Source organism: Vicia villosa, unplaced genomic scaffold (assembly GCF_029867415.1).
Source record: "Vicia villosa cultivar HV-30 ecotype Madison, WI unplaced genomic scaffold, Vvil1.0 ctg.000233F_1_1, whole genome shotgun sequence".
Classification (NCBI taxonomy): Eukaryota; Viridiplantae; Streptophyta; class Magnoliopsida; order Fabales; family Fabaceae; genus Vicia; species Vicia villosa.
The window spans coordinates 27,786-48,470 of NW_026705088.1; the positions used below are offsets into that span (position 1 = coordinate 27,786).

Sequence of the window (20,685 nt, forward strand, 5' to 3'; positions counted from 1 at the left end):
TAATCGATTAGATCTTCAAAAGCCTGCAACTGTTTCCATCAGCTTATTGATTGCATAATTGCTCTAGTTAATTAGGACAACTTCTAATTGATTAGAACTAGACTATAAATATATACCTCTCTTCTTCCTTATCCTTCATCACTCACATCTTCATCTATCTTCTTTATTTGTTATTTTCTTTTTTACTACTTGGTTGTGCTATCTCATCATCAAATTGTTAGATTGACTTGTTCACATAATCATATAGACTAAGTATGCACAAGAAAAATGATTAATAATATGGAGCTGATAACAAGATAAATATAAAGGCAAAATATGGAGATGAATGGACAAGGATTAGACAGTCATTTTACAACCCACAACTAGAAGATCGTTGGATTGACTTGTTCACACAATCATATAGACTAAGTATGCACAAGAAAATAGATGCTGAAAAGATTGTTTAGGCATAGAGTTCCGCTCATTCAATTTTCTCAATCTGGCGGCATGCCTCCAATATATAACTATATTTTTCTGGGAATGCCTCTCTATATATATTTGCGACTTCAGTTACGGTTTCCAAGAGTTCCCCTTTAATCTTTGAGACTTTAGATCCCAACAGTTCTTTGTATTTGGTGACTGAATCAATCACCTTATAGAGTTCTAGACCATGCATTTGAATCTCTTCTTCACATTGTCGGATCGTTTCCTCCAATTTCAATTCAGATGCCTTAACAACAACAACAACAAAAGTTCATTAGATGCAATGCTGTCATATACATCAGGTTAGATTTAATAACGAAATATCCCTTTACCAAACTAGGTGACATTGTCAAGCTTGATGGCTCTTGAAAAAATGTAAAGCAACAACATACATGTTACATATCATAAATATACACATGTAATTAGCTTTTAGTGTTTTATTTCTACAAGCTTCCCAGTTTGAATAGCATTTACCATGTAAGACCAAGCTTGCATTGAAAATGAGTGAACTCAATGCAAAAAGCAAGATTAAATTTTTTTTTGGCTCGCATCCTCACAAGAACTTGAGAAAAGTCATAAACATATAATAGGAAAAACATAACGAGCAGAGAAATCATGAACTAAAAATGGTCATAAACAAGTACTCATATTTTTGCATTGCAAACAAAACGAAATCGAAACCCAATATAAATGGAGAACATGTTAGAAAAAAAATTAATTCAAAAACTTGACCAGTAAGAAATGTCCCAATGAATATGGAGTATAAGTTTACAGCAAATTTTGATCACATATCTAAATTGATTGAAACACAATAAAGATATAAAGGACGGACAAATGTTCAAACATTCAACAACTATCAAACTCGTTTTCCACAATGTTGTTCAAATACAATTGAGTTTAATATCAAAGAAGAAGAAATAAGAATCCAGATTTTACCTTAAAAATCTCAGCTGACTCTCTTTCCATAATACTCATATCATGATCTGCTAGCTGGATATCCTTTGTCATGTTCTTAGCTTCAGCATCACATCTACTTGTGTAGTCCTGAGTTTCCTTCTTTATTGTGTCTATTTGAGTTTCGAGCTAATGGATAAATAACATACAGTAGAAAAAAAGTCAAACAACAGTCTTTACAAGGCAAGATAATTCAGGTTTCAAGTACCAGTCTAACTCCAACAAAGAGTATAGCATAAACATTGACAGAAAAAAAGAGCCAGTATAAACTTGATTAGTCATCAATACAACATTTTAACATTATTTTGTTTTTCGGTCATATACTAAATCATTCTCCACAAGTGTAAAGATGTCAAATAAAAAAATAAGTTAGTTACCATTGTCCTGCTATTAGTATTTAGACATGGTCACATGGAATCATACTAAAATCAGGTGACAAGTATAAGGAGTGATTTCAATTTAAAGAAGAACACACATAAGAACTAGTACAACCTAGAAACACAGGCATTAGCCATCAATTCAAAAACATTACCCCAACACCAGCTTCCACATTCTAAGCTAACATATAGTGGAAAGAAGGCAGTAGAACTCCAAATTAGAACATTGATTGGGAACAAAGAAGAGGACATAGTATTAATTTTGAATGATGTACTGGCTGCAATTTAGTGTGCTACTGCTTCATTTAATGGGTGAGTCTCCTCTAAATTGCAGAAGACTGTTCTTAGAAGTTACCACAACTAGTAGCTTCATCATGTCTTGATAGCTATGTAGCACCGATGCCTCTGAAAAAAAGCGTGTCTGTGTTGGTGTTGGACAAGATTTGTGTTCTTTATGGAAAGCATGATCACCCCTAAGCATTAAAATCAGTGCTAAGAAAGACACAACAGGACTTACTTGATCAATGTGGAACTGCAATGCAGCAAGCTGATCTCTTTTCCCCTCAATCCTAGCAGCACTTTCGTTGGACTTTTGTTGAAGAGCAATGACCTCTTCCAATTTCACCATAGTACTTTTCTTGATGTCATCCGCAAATGAGTTAAGTGCGGGCTTCAGCGTGACTTTGTAGTCAATACCCATGATCTCCACAGGCGTGGTTCCCTTGGGATTCAACACATATTGAATGCCATCACCAATCTTCAACCTAGAAGCATGTGAAAGTAAGAGTTTGCTTAATAATTGATTTCCTATTAGCATTGGCACAGCGATGTATGAATTTATCTAGTTTAGACGTAAATAGTCAATACAATATGCTAAGAAAACAAATGAGGAACAATACAATACAAAGGAATACAATAGAGAAAGTAAAGAACCTCGTAAGGGCTTGGTTGCAATCCCTGATGATAGGTTCTAAGTCTCGGATGTTATTTGCAAGAGTACGGTCAAGCTCCCAACACTTTTCCTCCCAATCATTCCTAGCAAGTTCAGCCTCTCCAGCATCCGTCTCCGCGGCCTGTAACTCTCTTTTCATCCTCTCGACATCTCTAGTATTGAAAGGTTGTGACTCCACCTTGTTCTTTAGCATTTTATTCTCTTCACAGATGTTGTCACTCTCCACTGCCTTAGCCTCCAACTGTTTCTCCTTCTCCACCAAAACCCTCTCTGCCGACTCAATCCGCGACCCAAACTCGTCAATAATCTTGTGAAACTTAATGATATCACCTTCAAGCATTTCCTTCTCTTTCTCCAGTAAATCCTTCTGAGAAGGAGCAGACCTCAATCCCTCCAATTCAGCCTCCAATTGAGAGACCTTTTGCTCGGTGGCGGCAAGTCTGTTCTCAGTGTTAGACTTCTCATGGAGAATCCTGGTTTGAATTTCCTCGTCGAGTTCGGAGATGGCTTCGTCGTCACCTCTAATGAAATTGAGATATGCATTGAGATAGTATTGGAAGACGATGTTGTTGGTGTGGAGAGAGGTGGTTTGGGAGGAAGAAGAAAAAGAGAGATGAAGTAGAGAAGCCTGAACAAGCCAATGAATGAGAGCGAGAATGGAAGGCCACTGATGAGGAGCAGCGGGGGATTTGAGAACGGAAATGTTGAGTTTGTGAGGGTAATTCAGGAATTTGAGAAGTGGTGGAAGGTCTTCAATTTTGTTAATGTTGAAATCGAGGAGGCCGACGAGGAAGATAAGGGTTTGGTGGATTTGTTTAGCGGAAGGAGAGGAAGATGGTTTGAAAGAGATGTTGAAATCGTGAGAGGCGAGGAATGAATTGATGGTTGCGGTAGCGTTGTGTTGGTAGGAACGGTCTTTGTAAACGTCCAGAGAAGGGATTCCGACGGAGGATGGACGGCTACTGGCTAAACTCACGTCGGAGTCGCGGTGGCTGTTTAGGGGAGTTGGTGGTAAGTAGGATGACTCTTTCGGTTGCCGACGGACGTTGCTGCTTCCCACCGGAGGTCTCATCTTCTTCGGCCGTTTGAAACTTCTGCTTCGCGCTCACGCTCTTCGCTTTCACTCTTCACTTTCACTGTTCCCCCTACTACAGTTACTGTATTTAAGATATAAATTTTATTTTAATTTCACTCTCAATATTTTCATAAGATTAAGTTTATATTTCCCTCCAATATCCACCGAAACTATAGGGATAAAAAAAAAACATTAAAATTTATATTCTTTTTTTAAAAACTTCAATTCGTCTTCTTCTTTTCCCTTACACTTGTATTCTTCATTTCATATGTTTACTTTAGTTTACTTATTTTTCTAATTGTATGTTAAAAATATATTTGTTTATGTTTTAGATGTGCCTTTAAATTTATTTTTTTTTTGGTTACATGGGGGTCTAAGCCCCGAAGACAACAAACCTAACACGGAACAAGACGCGGAAAATGCTTTCCCACCAAATCATCATCAAAACTAGATTGAATAAAACTAGGACACTCTCTAAAAAGCATGAATTTTGCTTGTTGATGCATGGCTTTCTTCGCCATAGAATCTGCACACGCATTGGCCTCCCGATAAATGTGCTTGATAGAAATAACAAGCTCATGATGAAAAAAGTTCCTGATTTTGTCCAACAAGCTTCTTCCAATAACAGTTGAGACTTGATTACTTGTGATATCCTTCACCACTTGCTTAGAGTCGACTTCAAGAATAATTTGGTTGAAGCCCAGATCTTCAGTTAACCTTAATCCTTCAAAGACACCCCAAAGTTCTGCACTGTGAGCATTACAAATGCCTATCCTCTTGGCAAAACTGCTAATTCACTCTCCATCCGAACCTCTAATTATTCCACCACATCCGGCATGACCTTTCTTATCTACTGCTCCATCAACATTGATCTTAATCCAATCTCTAGGTGGCTTATTCCATTGAATGAATTGCTCTTTCATGCTGGGATGTATGAAGAGTTTTGAACTAGCTTTGGCAGCACTATAATCTCTCAGCTCCTTCATGATGTAAGAGTACATGCAAGGTGGTCTACTATAATTCTCCTGGTGCGTCTCCTTTGTATGCCACAACCAAATGTTATAACAAGCGGTTGCCCAAAAGCTTCTCCAATCCGTAGAGCTTTCACTGCCCATGTTGCGGTTCATATTAATATGTACCCACTCGTCTAATGTACCTGCAAAAAATAACACCCGTTTGTTAGTAGGAACTGCTTGTCTCCACATCTTCTCCACACTAGGGCAATCTCTGATAACATGCAACGTACTCTCCTCAATATTTCCACATCTCCTGCACATGGCACTGCCAATATTCATTCTAAATTTCTTTTCATTGGTGAGTAAGCCATCATGATGAAGGAGCCATATAAAATGGCGGACTCGCTCAATGGCCTCGATGTTCCAGATCTCCTTCCATTTCATATTATCGATAACTGCAGTGTTGCTACTTAAATGTTTATACATTGCACTCATTGTAAACTTATTGCCTTCATCTCCAATTCCTACTCTGACATCAGGTGTATTTCAACTCACGGGAGGAGGAATACTCTCAATTCTGCAACACAGTTCACTAGGCAGCCACTTATTAAGTTCCGTCCAATTCCAATCACCCGCATCCGTACATAAATCGCGCACTGTGGCCATACTTAATTGCTCTGGAATTATAATGTTCAGGTCTCTAATCCTTATGCTTGGATCAATCCATCTATCATCCCACGCATTAACCATGTTTCCATCTCCAATCTGCCAAAAGCTACAGTCATTCATATAGTTCCAGTTTTTAGTGATATGTTTCCAAAAACTAGAGTCAGCAGGCTTCCATGAGGGATCTCTAGCATCTGTATTTCTCCCATACTTGCCCCATATCACCTTACTCCATAAATTTTCATTGCCTTGTTGCAACTTCCATCCCATTTTGATCAAACATGCTTTATTCATCACATCAAGTTTCCTGAGGCCAAGACCCCCGTCACTCTTCAGATTCGTAATGGTTTGCCACTTGACAGCATGGTATTTCTTGTTATTCTCCGTGTCTCCCCACACAAAATTCCGTTGAAGCTTGTGGATTTGATTGATGCAGGTTTTCGGGATCATATTTGTCATCATAGAATATAGAGGGAGAGCTTCGATGACACTCTTGGCCAAAGTAACACGCCCTGCAAACGCTAGATGATTGACTTTCCAACTCGTCAACTTGGCACTAACCTGATCAATTATGTATTGGAAATCAGATCTCTTGGGTGCTTTGCCGGTCAAAGGCACACCAAGGTATTTTCCAAGACAAGTAGTTTCAATAAATCCTGATTCTTTTACAATATCCAACCTTTTGCTTCTAGGAACATTCTTGGAGAAGTAGACCCGTGTCTTCTCTTGGCTAACTTCCTGACCTGGCATGTCATATATTTTGAAACTTATTGATATGTCATATATTTTTATATAAAGTCATATAATTTTGTATAGTTTTGTCAATTTTAAACGATTAAAATTTCTTAGTATAAATGCTTTAAGATGATAGCTTTAGAAAAATTAACACGTTCAATTATGGCAAGTTAGAAAATAGGGTTGGTTAACATAATTGATTTCAGGACACAAAATAGTTGTTCTTTTTAATAAAGATTCATTTTATGTTTTTATTGGTACAAAAAATTTATTATTTCTCAATTTTTAATTCAGGGTTAGAATTGATGAGGCTCCAAGATTCCTTATTCATTCTTGTTTCTCATCTTGATCTCTTATTACCTCTTATTCACCGTTCCTCTTTCTTTCAATGTTATTTGTCCCCCTTTCAATATTTGAATCCATGAAAATGTCAGTACTTCCCTAAACCGATTGAACATATCGACACTAGCTATGATACTAATCGCATCATCACCCATGCCAACCTTGCTTTGTCAAGGGTAGCCCCCTCAACCTAAAACAAACCAAATCCAAAACATACTACCAATTCTATCAGAAAACCCTCTAATATGAGAAAAATCAACATAGCAAGTAATACCAAAATAAGAAATAATGCTAACAAACATTATGCTATTGATCTTGAAGGCAAAAACCCACAAATTTTCAAAGAATCAGGAGTTTTCGTCAATGATGAAGAAGAAACTCAAGATTTACAAGAAATTTTCCCAAAGTGCATACTGGTAAAAATCATCACCAAAAAAAACATTTATAAAGGATCCGTAGACGTTGCCCTAACTAACATCTAGTGCAACCCCCATAATATTGTTGTTGCAGATAAACCGACTCATAAAAGATCCATACAGACTACTCTAGCTAACATCCATTCATTTGATCCAACTTGAGTCAATCCTAAAATTAACATGTCATTCACATTCTATAGTACACCTTGAAACTTGTGAAACATTACAATGAACAATGCAGATGAAAATATGGGGCAATTGAAGTACTAAAAGTTATAGGAGTAACAACAACAGACATGCACTTGAGGAGGAACGAGATCTGTATTTCATGTAGGGTTTGATGACCTTCACGGCTATGATCAACAACTTTAGTTAACAAGCCAAAAAGACATTAAGATGCTATGCTTTCTAACATAATTTGAAATACGTTATGCATCACAATTCTTTAGTTTCAGATGCCTTGAAATTTTAACACTGTTGCTAGTTCATCATTTATTAGGATTTGAGCTCCCATAACCAGAAGCATCTACAATTGACATTTGATATAGCTTGATTGACCACACTTCAACATCTAGAGTTGCCTCAAATTTTCTTTTTCATCTTATGTCATTTAGAGTTTTATGCTCACTCACTATCAAATGAATGGGTACACTCCAGTTTGACGACTAGACATGCTGTTCTTGTTTCTTTCCTGTGACTATTAGCTTCTTTAATTGTTTCCAAACCCTCCTAGTTACAGCACAAGACAGCACCGTGTTTCTCTTTACTGTTACATTTGGCCCACGAAGATTAAACCCAATAGCAAATCCATTTTCTTTAGCATAGCTACTATAATAATTGTAGGCATCGTCATAAGTGTCAAACTACATTTTCACAACAGCTGTGCAACAGTCTTTTCCTCGAGATTCTTTACTATGACTGTCAACTACTGCAGTTTCATCCCTTCCATCTTCATGTTCACTTCCATTCATCTCAAACACTTGTTTACAGTCATTCTCGAGCTTGTTGCCCTCATCCTCAGCCTCAAATGATTGCTCACTGTTTGGAGAACCATCATCTATCTGGAAATAGTGAGAGAAAAACTCAAAACAAGATGTAAGAAATTCGTGTATGCATTGAAAGCAACAACATAACTTGAAACATCTTGATAACCAAGCTCAAAGACGGTCTACCAGTATCCAATTTGAAATTTTATAAATTTCCAAAATAATTATGCAAATTAATCAATGTCATTAAGCACAACCGGTGCGTTTTTCTCATTTACCTCACTAGAAATTTGCAGCACAAACAAAAAACTTGCAAGTCCAATGACATAAATTGCACCATTATTTTTACAAAACAGGGAGGAACCCCTTTGGACATGGATAACAGAAAATACAAAACAGTTACAATAGAAGTAGAATCATGCGCCGGGTTCTCTTCAAGACTTGCCACGGCATAATAGTTTGAAATGAAAATCAGTCACCAACTTTAGGTTTTTCTAAACGGCACATTAATAAAAATAGAGTCCAGTCCAACATCAGACTGCAAAACTATGTTGTCAATCGTGGATCATGAAAAAAATAAAACAATTTGTTCAATACTTGTAACACAACATAAAACAACCCACAATGATGCCAGGGTTTAGATGAAGATTTACCATGGTTTCAAGATTAGGGCTCAGTGACAAGTCATTACCATTATTTAGGAGAACACACAGTAGTATCACTGGTGGGGTGGTCTGTCAAAGAATAAGATGTAACCTTCTCATAACCTCATATTTCAAGTAATCATATTTCAACTCAAATATTTACGTATTGGGAGGTCATTACCATTAGGAGAACACACAGTATCACTGGTGGGGTGGTCTGTCAAAGAATATGATGTAACCTTCTCATAACCTCATATTTCAAGTAATCATATTTCAACTCAAATATTAGCACTTGATTAACATATTGGGAAAACCAAGTCCCTCATAGAATAGAGATAAGAGCTAACATGAGTTAATAAAATGCACCAAAAATTTCATTACACAATCTTTGCAAATTGACATACATACAATCACATAATTACAAAATATAGTAGAATTAGGATTTTAAAGACAAAAAACTAAAACTGAGAAAAATAAATGGAAATTTGAGGGTAAGAGGGAACTCACCGAAGGCAACTGAGTTGCTGAGAAGAAATTTTGGATGCGAGTGATGCTGCTCTCTGCACTTCATCGTGCATGCGTTCAAACTCCAAACACACCCCTTTACTTTATTTTCATTATTTCTTTTATTTATTAAAAATCAAAGGTTAAAATTTAAATACATGAAGAAATATCATAACAAGATTGATAACAAGCACTATGATCGGCTTTTAGTTATGAGCAACTGTGTTAGCTTTGTATCCTAGTATGTTCTAAATGAGTTGTAACAGAAAAATGAAAGAAATTTCACGCATTCATCAATAATGACGCCGAACTCAATCAAGTCATCATGCTTGAGATTAAATCCACCCACCACTAGCTTTGCATCCAACTCAAATTCTCGCATCCACTCAATAGCCTTCAATAAACCATATACTTTTCCAGTTCAAATCTCAGTGGCTAAAACCAGAGTTTTCGCTCATAAATAAACCAAATTATCTTTCAAGCAAAAGCCTATATTCACATGTTGTGTTGCACAAAAAACAAGGCTTACACCAAATAGAAAGGGAAGAAAAGAAAACAGCACTACACCTTACGTATCAGAGTGCATCATTTTCTTGTGCTAGAGTCAAATTCAAAAACACTAATGCTCCGTGATTTATCATCATCATCGAGGTATCATCCACGTCCCAATTTTCTTGGTTCCAACCACGGCAAATACTACAAAGCGTCATACGCAAAACGTATTGCTTCTTCATCGAAAGTTGCTCAAGTCTTTGAAAGAAATTATCTATGAAATTAGTCTCACCTGCAAGCTTTGGTTCACTAAGATGCCAATGCTAGAGTTTCCTCCAGCAGCACACACTGATGTCACACTACAGTAAGATATGAACACTATCTTCAGCATGGGTGTCACACCAAGGACACAAAAAAGAGGACTGCACACCCAAACTTTGCAACGGCACCCGAGTCAAAATACTATCCCGACACACGCCACAAAACATTCTTGACATTAAGAGGAATCAGGAAACGCCACAGCCTATTCTAGTTGCCATCAACCTTCAGATGCAAGGTATCTATAAAATACTATACATGCATAAATTATAGGCAGACACCATGAAGACAGCTCTATCATCGGGCCATCAAACTATAGTATCTTCCTTTACAACTTCCAATAGTATTGTGCTCAAAACAAATCTAGCATAACAACCTTTAAGTTATTTTATCAACAAAAATAGTTTTGCAAAATATATTAAAGAAATATAATAAGTTTTGCATTAGTGTTATGCTTAACCTCTGTTATTTTAAAATTCAAGACTCCCTGCGAAACTCACACACGCTAACTAATGAGAAGTGGAGAATTGGAGGTTCAAACATGCCCAGCCTTTTACCAACTAAGTTGTACATATGGTACTGGTAACATTGTTATTTGCTATTACATACAAGGAGTTAACCTATTTTTCATTTTATGGGTCAAAATATGGAATAAAAAATGCAATAAAATTTTGTATGTAACATGGATCAGTAATACTACTATAATATATATACTAGAATTCTTAATAAACCAATTCCTATAGGTCAAAAATTTCAAGAACCTTGAAAACCTCAACAAGGTCAATAATGCAATGAACATCAAAATCATACCAAAACAAAATACCACATCTTGCTAGTCTATTTATCAGATCATATGTCATTGCAATCACAAAAAGTAGGCCCTATGATGACAATTTCATTTCTAACCAAAAGTATGATAATACAAATACAATATCCTTGAAAATTTCTATCTTCACTTGATAAGATAATATTCTAATAGATGTGTTCAAGACATTTCAGAACCAACAGAAAGGAAAAAAGGACTTACTCAGGAAACAGCAGGTCAATTATTCAACTCCTGCAGCGGCAACACTGCCATGTAAATCAAGGTAGGCCCCAAAAGTTTTGGTGCCCTAGACAAACTAGAAGAATGGTGCCCTCGTGATCATACTATTATAATTGTTTTCTCTATGTATTTCTTAAAAATCATCCACAAGAAATCAAAATAAGACTGATTATTTATTTCAGAAATGACACATGAAATGCTACTAACTAGAGACATATTTATCTATAGAAGTTATAGAAATAAATATATACATAACATATAACATATTAGACCAGCACTAGTTTTCTAAAGTACATTGATTGTTACTCATGCCTCTGTTCTACATCATGAACCTTATTAAGTGATTCTTCAAAAGCCTGCAATGCTACATTGTAATGGTCTCCAGAAATCATTCCCTCCTCCACAACTTGTAGGACACTTTTAAATAACTTATTACACAATTGAATACTGCCGATACTATCAGAACTATCGGAATTGTGATCAGGAACATAAAGGCGCTTGTAATCTTTCTTCCACCTTGAAAGAATGTACTTAGGAGGAATCTCTTCCACCCCATTAAAATTGAGTACACACAATGCATGCCGACATAGATATCCATAAAAATTAAAGCAACAACATATACAACGAACTTCACCTACTGATCTACTGTACAAAACTTCGAAATCCTTAATCTTCCGTTTGTTTTCCTCAACCAAAACACGCTCTTTGACCAAGAAGATTATGATGGGACCGTCGACGTGTAATTGAGTCGTCCCGAAACAAGAGAGCATTTCTCCCACTTCAAGTTGAAATTTCCTGAATATTTCTCTTGTGTACATTTTAGAGAGCTGCAGTTCAAAAGAACACTTGGTTTTCAGCAAGGGACTTGAGCTTCGTGACTCAATATCTGCTAAAGATTCTTCCATGTATTTTTTATGAAGAGCTAGTTCATACTTGTCAAGAAACTCTTTCAAAGGAGTTTGTTTGTGCACATATTTATCAAAAAATGGACTAAGATTCTCACCAGAGCGTGTCGCAGCCATTCCACCAAAAAATTTATCCTTTAAAAATACCGGTGCCCAATGAACTCGGTCTTGATATAGGGAACGAAGCCACTCGTGGTCAGTAAGCCCAAAACGTTGAATTATAAAGCCCCATGCGGCCTCAAATTCAATCACTTTTAATGTCTCATAAATGGCTCTAACCAGTGCTTTTCTAATTGCATCGTAATTGCACAAGCCTCCAAGCTTTTCTGGTACTTTTTTCATTATTAACGACAAGCCAAAACAATGATGAGATTTGGGAAAATTTTCCGCAATTGCACTCTGCAAAGCCTTGCACCTATCTGTAATAATAGTTTGAGGAGAACATCCTGACATACACATAACCCATGTTCTAAATAACCAAGCATATGATTCGGTCGTTTCCCCAGCAAGCAGACCACAACCTAATAACACAGATTGACCATGGTGATTTATTCCAACAAAAGCCACAAGAGGGATTTCATATTTGTTTGTCAAATAAGTGTTGTCAAAATAAATGACATCGCTAAAATAGCCACATGCAGCCCTAGATCTCGCATCAACCCATAATACATTCCTCAAATGTCCTTCCTCATTGAAATCCATCAAATAAAAGAAGTGTGGATTAGTCAGTTGCATACGGCACATGAAATTATAAATGGCTTGCGTGTCACCTTTTCTTAGGTTCAACTCATTAGAATATTCACATAAAGCTTTATCGTCTCTTGCATTGGAGTTTGAATTACCGTCACCCGCATCTATCACAAGTGCTCGATATAACTTTATTGTCTGCACCCGATCATCCGAACTAGGTAACAACTTGTTTTTAGTTCCCCTTCCTATCTTTCTAACCGATTTATGAATCTTCGCACCTAAGACGTGGTTATGTTCAAGGGTCACCTCGCGTATCCTCCATCTCCGAGACTCCACTAACCTCATCCTTATCATAGCAGTACAACCGGTTCTCGTATCTTTTCTCAAATTGTTAACATCTTTTATTCTCTTGAAACCCTGGCTGCTACAACAAAGCACTGCACCGTATTTTTCTTTGCTATTTCTCTTGAACCATGAATTCTTCACCCTCACACAAAATCCCACCTCTTTGGCATAACAAATGTAATAATTGTAAGCATCATCATACGAGTCAAATTCCATTCCGACAGCGGGTGCGAGAAACTCTTTTCTTCCTTCAGAAACATCATTTTGACAATCTAATCCAATTAGTACATCATCTTCGTCTTTCAGAATCTCAATGCATTCTCCATCCGGTAATCGTTCGCAACAAACAGAAGGATCGTCCATCTAGCATTTAGTCATACAAAATCAATTGCATATCAATGATAACAGTGAATTTCTGTAATTATAAAAACTGAAAACAGTAATAAAACCTAAGAGTTAGAACATAGATGTAAAAAATGAATTACTTACTACCTTTAAGTCTTCTTCTTCGAGAAAATGAGAGTCGTCGCCCACTGTAACAAGATGTTCCCTCTCCATCTTCAAGTGCTCATTCTCTACTGTGCATTTCAGGAAAATAAATAAATATTTATAATAAAATTAATTAGAAATTCATTTTAGTCCATCACCAAAAAGATTTTTTTTTCAATTTATGTCTTAAAATCAGCGGTAAACATTCTAAATAAAAAATTTATATTGAAAAAATACAATTTAAATATTGTATTAATGAGAATTTATTCCTCCCAAAAAAAGAAATTCATTGATTTATTTTAATTTTATAAAAAAATCCACCAAAAATTTAACAAAGTAAGTTTGAATAAGTAATTTAATAAAACTGATTATATGTTAAATTTCTAGTAATAATTTATTGTGTTTACTAAGGTTTGGCTTTATACCACCGGTTTAGTCCGGTTCGGGTGCGAGTTCTGGCATCAAGTGGTTCCATCTCCTGTCAATCACCACTGGACCAACTAACCATTGGTGAGAGTGTTAGAACTTAGAACCATAATCATAAAATTTGTTTAATACAAAGTATTAAAGATTTATAAACATGTGTTTATAAAAGTGTGATTTTTTTTTTAATGAAACCTTGTATATTAAAAAGGAAACATTACAAAAAGGATGGGATTGACAAAAAACCCATCAAGAGGCGAACCTATAGTTAGGCATTCCTAGCCTATTACGAACAAATTCCTTCCTCATGCCCGAAGGAATGGAATCAAAAAAATTGAGGGAACTAACATTGAGACCTAAGTTTGCTAAATAATCAGCACAAGAGTTGCCCTCCCTATAAATATGAGAGATATAAATCTGCCTAGAAACAAAAAAATTTATACAAGAGAACCAAGCAACTTTCACTTGCCAAGGGACCAAAGCCGGATTGGTGAATGCCTGAACAACAAGAGCTGAATCTGTTTCAATCCACAGACTATGCCAGCCTCTCTCCATCGCAATTTCCATAGCTCGAACAACAGCAACAAACTCGGCTAGAAAGGAGGACCTCCAAGGAACCGTGTCAGCAAAAGCCAAAAGAACATTACCTCTATGATCTCTAAAAAGACCCCCACACGCTGCAGGAAGTTGATTTAATAATAAAGTTGATTGTATTAAACAACCAGGATCTTTCTTTAAATTTCTCTTTCTTTCTACGGAGCTTCTCTATAAGTAACATCTCTCTTTTTTTGGAAGTTTCTCTCTTTCTTCAAAGTTGAGTTAAGTGCATTGAAAAAAATTTACTTTTTTTATAAATTTACTTTTTTATCCTTTTTCTTGTTTTGCCTTAAAACCAAAAAAAAATATAGTTTATCTAAGGATGTTCGCAGTTTTTATAGTTTGGATCTTTCTTTAAAATATAGTTTGGATCGATTTTAAAGCAAAAATCCATCCAATCTAAAAATAAATTTATTCACAGTTTAATTTGGTTTTGGATGATATGTTAAAAAAATTCAATATGATCCGATTCAATTTAATACAATTTTAATTTGAATCGATTTTTGAATATCCAAATTACAAATCATATTTTTATTAATATTATAAAAATACTAATAAATCATAGATTTAATATAATATATATATATATATATATATATATATATATATATATATATATATATATATAGTATATTAAAAGTTAATATTATAAAATAAAAATGATCGATTATAGTTGAAATAAATGAAATAATAAAAAAAAATTAAACTAAGCTAATAGATAAGATAAAAAAAATTAATTATCATATAATAATAAATTTATGTAACGTATCATACTAATAAATAATAAAAAATAAATAAATACAAAATACATATACATGCGGTTCGATTTGGTTTGGATCAATTTTGAAAAATCAATCCGAAATTTGATCCGAACCGTACGGTTCCCACAAAATGGCATCCAAACAGATCTAATAAACTTTGGTTTTTTGCGGTTTTCGATTTTTTTTGGATCGGTTTGCGGTTTTTATTTAAATTGGTTTGGATTTGAACACCCATAAGTGCAACACATGAATACCGCATTTAGTTATTATTATTATTATTATTATTATTATTATTATTATTATTATTATTATTATTATTATTATTATTATTATTATTATTTAAGAATAAATATTTTTTGGCAAATTTGAGAATGAGGATATGGAATTATTAAGCCTCTTACACATTATCTATAAAACTAATATATTTTTTTTGAAACCTATAAAACTAATAATTAATACGTATTAGATAAAGTACAAAAATGATATTAGTTTATGTGATTATGCACAAAAAAATCAATTTGTGCCATAAAAAAACACTAACATGAGATTCATTATATTTTCTATAACGAAAGCTCTATAGCAATTTTCTCTTCAAGCAATATTATTCTTACACCCACTTTGACATCTATACTATAATACGGTACAATTCTTTTTTTTTTTAAGTTTAAACATGTTCGGTGTTATACTTTGGTGTAAATATAGCATGTCTCATACATGTTGGTGTTACTCCTACAACTTTCACTTTTGTTGTCCCAAATACCCTCATTGTTCATTGCAATGTTTCATGAGTTTCAAGGTAAGAAATAATGTTAATATAAATGAGCGATCGCAAAAGAGAAGAACGGTTTAGGGATATAGTTATGAAACATTGCAATGAACAACGAGGGAAGTATTTCAAGTAGGGTTCGATTACCTTATCAGCTGCATGACCCGCCACTGTTGATGTTCATGCATTGATCAAACTGATCTGGTCAACAAGCCAAAAAGATGTTCACATTCTATGCTTTCACATAATTTTGTGAGCATTTAACATAACTATTATAAAAGAACAGTTTAGGAGTCAAAGCTAGGCAAAGGAAAAAAAATGAATAGTACATTATGCACAACATATTAGCATTATTCTTGATCTATTTATTCAATCCTGTCAGCTACACATCGAATCTTATTCAAAGACTCTTTAAATGCCTGCCAAGAAGCCATATAATGGTTTTGAGATATCATGCCTTCTTCAACTACTTGCATAGCACGTTTGTATAAATGATCAAAACACTGAACTGGGTTGGTAATATCAACATCATCTGAGCTGAGATGAGGTACATACAATCGCTTACAATCTTTCCTCCATCTTGACAAAATATATTGACATGGAATTTCTTCCAAGCCATTGTAATTAAGGATATACAAGGCATGCCTGCATAGGTAGCCTTTGAAGTTAAAGCAACTACATATGCAACGTACTTCGGCTACCGCTTTATCATACATGACTTCAAAATGCCTATCATCTCTTATAGATTCCTCCACTTGATGTTCTTTTACCATGTATGTCACAATTGACTCATTTGTTTGAATTTGTGAGACGCAGAAACAGGAGGACATCATCACCACCTCATCTTGGAACTTCCTGAATATTGCATTTGTGTACAATTTAGAGAGTTGTAGCTCGTAGAAGCATCTTGTTTTCAGTAACGGGCTTGAATTGTGTGACTCCAAATCATCAAGAGCTTCACTGTTTTGCTTCTTTTGTTGAACTATTTCATAAATCTCAAAAAATTCTTTCAACGAAGTTTGCTGATGTACGTGACCTTTGAAAAAGGGAACCACAGACTCGCCATTTTCATAATCAGAAATTCCAGCAAAAATTGTGTCCTTGGAGTATACTGGAGCCCAGTGCTCTCGTTCCTCATGCAAGCTTTGAAGCTTTTCATGATTTCTTGTTCTAAGATGTTGAGTCAGGGCATCCCAATCTCTTTCAAATTCATCTACTGTTTTAGGGTCATATATCACTTTTGTTAGCGCCATCTGAAATGCCTCATATTCCTGAAACTGCACCATACATCCACGGATACTCTGCATGACTTGCAATAGACAAATTCTATGGTGAGCCCTCGGGAAAACCTCTGCTATTGCACTTCGCAGGGTCTTACATTGGTTTGTAACAATAGTTTGTGGAGGGCGACCAGACATACAAGTAATCCATGCCCTAAATAACCAAATATAGGTATCGAATGTCTCATCTGCAAGCAGACCACATCCTAGCAAAATAGATTGTCCATGGTGATTAATACCAACAAATGCAACAAGTGGAATCTCATAATTGTTTGACAAATATGTTGTGTCAAATGCAATCACATCACCAAAATAACTATATGCTGACCTAGATCTAGAATCAATCCAAAATATGTTCCTCAGTTGTCCATCATCATTCAGATCCATCACATAGAAAAAATTAGGACTCTCCAGTTGACGCTGACAGAAGTAATTAGAAATAAGTTCTGCATCACCTTTTTTTAGTTTCAAACGCCTGGAAAATTTAACATTGTTGCTAGTTCCTCCTTCATTAGAATTTGAGCTCCCATAACCAGAAGCATCTACATTTGGCATTCGATATAACTTGATTGTCCGCACTTCAACATCTAGAGTTGGCTCAAATTTTCTTTTGGCCCCACTGTCCATCCTCTTATGTGATTTAGAGTTCTGTGCTCTCTCAGGATCAAATGAATGGTTATGCTCAAGCTTGGCTTCGTCAACCCTCCACCTATTAGACTCCACTAATCTCAATCTAATCATTGCTAGACAGCCTGTTCTTGTCTCTTTCCTATGACTATTAGCTTCTTTAATTGTTTTGAAACCCTCACAGTTACAGCACAAGACAGCACCACGCTTCTCTTTACTGTTACGTTTGGCCCAAGATGATTTAACCCGTATAGCAAATCCAATTTCTTTAGCATAGCTGTTATAATAGTTGTAGGCATCATCATAAGTTTCAAACTCCATTCCTACGACAGGTGGCTGGAAGTCTTTTCCTTGAGATTCTCTACTATTACTGTCAACAACTGCTGTTTCATTTTCATCCCGTCCATTCTCATGTTCACATCCATCAATCTCAAACAATTGACTACAGTCATTCTCGAGCTCTTTGCCCTCAACTTCAAGTAGTTGCTCACCGTGCAAAGATCCCTCATCTATCTGGAAAGAGTGACGGAAAAAATATTCAAATTTTAAACACAATCTAAGAAATTTGAGTATGCATTAAAATTGACAACAAAACTTAAAATATCACAACCAAGCTCGAAAGTAACCAGTTTCTAGTTTGAAATTGTATATTATTGACTGGCGTAAAGTTTCTTTATTATCACCCTATACAATCATGATCATTTACCCGTCCCCTTTCCTCTCTCTCACTAGGCCACTATAGTCTATACTCTATACTACACTATGACGCATTGGCGCGGGTACAGTACACCGTACGAGATACGGCATTTAAAAAAACTAAGGTGATATAAAAAAAATCTTTAAACTATTCAAAACACAACAATAATTGTTCAACAAAAAAATAGAATTAAAAGATGATTAGAGAAAAAAGCTGCAAATTTGTTGTGTCCAATGTTCAAAAAACAGTAAAATTTCAAAGAAAATAGTGAAATCATGAAGAAAAATAAGGTATTAATTTTAACAATAAATACAGTACATTCAGTGACAATAGAAATAGAATAGGCAAAATATTGAAAAACTATTGGCCTAGTCGGTGAGAGAAAGAAGCAGACTGTGTAAACAAAGAATGTGGTTTATTGGCTTTAGGTCGCATTGCTCGACTTTCTTTTGTCACATTTCCTGCTCATTCAACCCCACCACGTATCGGCCACGCACCAAGCCGTAGCCTACCACGTACCAGATCAGAAAAGGAAACAAACTGAGAAGGTAGATGACTGGTACATGCCACACGCGTACCCAACACGTATCCGCACCTGGTACGAGCCCAGTATGGCATACCAGTGCTTCAATGATATTATATCATTATGTATTTGAAGCAATCGGATAGCCCAGATCACAACATCCATAACGGCTTCGCACCCGTATCAAATAAATGATTCATAATCCAACAAATATTGAATGTTGGTTGCTCAATAGAAATATTCCAAAATAACTATGTGCATTAAGCAATGTCATTAAGCACCTATGACGTCCTAACGACTAACACAGACAATGACAAAAACTTGAAGTGATAGCCATGATAATTAAAACCCACACATCACTCCCTTTTATTTTAATAGTGACCACAAGACAATTGGCACATTTCTTCCCTCATTTGCAGTACTTTCAAAAACTTGTCAATCCAATGACACTGCGCCGTTTTTCACAAAAGCAGATAACCCTCTTAATAAGTAAAAGGAAACAACAAATGAGTCTCTGTACAAAAAAAAACAAGCCTCGGGTTCTTCAAGACTAACACAATATAGTAGTTGAAAATGAAAAGCACAAAATAAGCATCATCATACAAATAAGTTCGAGTCCAACATAACAAGCATTTGGCTATCCCACGATAAAAACTTACCGTGATGTCGAGATTAGTAGTTAGCAACAACCCCTTATCATTCGGAGAACACACAATATTGTCATTCATGGTTCCCTCATATAGTTCCTGCGTGTTCTTCTGTTAAAGAACAAATAATAGGTTAACCTTCTTGTACATAATGTGTCATTTCAAGTAATCACATTTCAACTAAAATGCATCATCATAACATAATAGATCAACACAAATTTTGAGGTAAACAATGAAATGAAACAAGTGAACAAAATTACTTTTGTGCTAGTAAAAAATCTCCAGAAATAGAGTTTAACGAACACTTGAATTTTCACACAAGTTAACAGTTGACATGGTAAATATAACACTAACAGAATTCATTGCAGAATCTTCATGAATTGACATATATATACAAAAATTGTTGTAGAATCATGATTTAATTATGAATTGAACCAATAGAATACAAAATTCGGGAATAGCAATTAGGGGAAACCGAAAGATAAATTGAAAATTTGAGAAGGGGAAGGAAACTTACCAGAGGAACGAAAAGAAGACAAGAGTTGAGTTCAGTTGGGAACAAGAACTTTCCAATGGAATAATTACAAATAAAAATATTTTTTCCGTCTATTTTCTATTAGATTTTGTTTGGTCCTTTATTTTTTTGTTTTTTTGTTTTTTTATTTATCGTTTTAAATGTTGAACTTAATTTTTTCATATACTTTGAAACTTTTATCAATCATGTATATTTATTGATTTTATGTATTTTTATTAATTTCACAATTTCTTTTACTATCTCACTATATATTTCTATGTTTTTTTTTTAAACTCGTGTTGTGAGGTATAACAATAATTTGGACTAAATTCAAACCTAAGTTGTAAGCTGGAATATGCATATATGGAAAGGTGTCCAACTTGATATGCAAAATGGGAGAGGTCATAAAGGTATTAGGAAAAGAGTATTCAGCAAGATATGGCGAATATCCTTTAACAAAAGGAACTAGGTTCCAATGTTCTAGAGCATAAGGGTTG

General features: G+C 35.2%; 3 protein-coding genes across 3 annotated transcripts; all 3 read right to left on the bottom strand.

The window, feature by feature from the left end:
* Positions 1-238: 238 nt before the first annotated feature.
* Positions 239-3,898, bottom strand: LOC131625677 (kinetochore protein NDC80 homolog). Its single transcript, XM_058896517.1, has 4 exons — positions 2,727-3,898; positions 2,311-2,557; positions 1,399-1,545; positions 239-709 (listed from the first exon to the last, which is right to left on the bottom strand). The coding sequence occupies exons 1-4, from the start codon at positions 3,815-3,817 to the stop codon at positions 461-463; spliced, it is 1,734 nt and encodes a 577-aa protein (XP_058752500.1). The 5' UTR covers positions 3,818-3,898; the 3' UTR covers positions 239-460.
* A 7,128-nt stretch (positions 3,899-11,026) lies between these two features.
* On the bottom strand, positions 11,027-13,496 carry LOC131625700 (protein FAR1-RELATED SEQUENCE 6-like). The gene is made up of 2 exons (XM_058896537.1): positions 13,357-13,496; positions 11,027-13,227 (listed from the first exon to the last, which is right to left on the bottom strand). Exons 1-2 carry the CDS (start codon positions 13,420-13,422, stop codon positions 11,227-11,229), a joined length of 2,067 nt encoding a protein of 688 aa, XP_058752520.1. The 5' UTR covers positions 13,423-13,496; the 3' UTR covers positions 11,027-11,226.
* Positions 13,497-16,138: 2,642 nt separating this feature from the next.
* Positions 16,139-20,313, bottom strand: LOC131625701 (protein FAR1-RELATED SEQUENCE 8-like). The gene is made up of 3 exons (XM_058896538.1): positions 20,192-20,313; positions 19,687-19,785; positions 16,139-18,320 (listed from the first exon to the last, which is right to left on the bottom strand). Exons 2-3 carry the CDS (start codon positions 19,753-19,755, stop codon positions 16,266-16,268), a joined length of 2,124 nt encoding a protein of 707 aa, XP_058752521.1. The 5' UTR covers positions 19,756-19,785; positions 20,192-20,313; the 3' UTR covers positions 16,139-16,265.
* Positions 20,314-20,685: the final 372 nt, after the last annotated feature.

Excerpts from the sequence above, each read along its gene's own strand:
- LOC131625701 (XM_058896538.1), bottom strand. The coding sequence starts at position 19,755 with ATGAATGACAATATTGTGTGTTCTCCGAATGATAAGGGGTTGTTGCTA. Across the intron at positions 18,321-19,686 it reads CTACTAATCTCGACATCACG|ATAGATGAGGGATCTTTGCA; the intron begins GTAAGTTTTTAT and ends CACTCTTTCCAG.
- LOC131625677 (XM_058896517.1), bottom strand. The coding sequence starts at position 3,817 with ATGAGACCTCCGGTGGGAAGCAGCAACGTCCGTCGGCAACCGAAAGAG. Across the intron at positions 1,546-2,310 it reads TGCAGTTCCACATTGATCAA|CTCGAAACTCAAATAGACAC; the intron begins GTAAGTCCTGTT and ends TTTATCCATTAG. Across the intron at positions 710-1,398 it reads AGTCAGCTGAGATTTTTAAG|GCATCTGAATTGAAATTGGA; the intron begins GTAAAATCTGGA and ends GTTGTTGTTAAG.
- LOC131625700 (XM_058896537.1), bottom strand. The coding sequence starts at position 13,422 with ATGGAGAGGGAACATCTTGTTACAGTGGGCGACGACTCTCATTTTCTC. Across the intron at positions 13,228-13,356 it reads TCGAAGAAGAAGACTTAAAG|ATGGACGATCCTTCTGTTTG; the intron begins GTAGTAAGTAAT and ends ACTAAATGCTAG.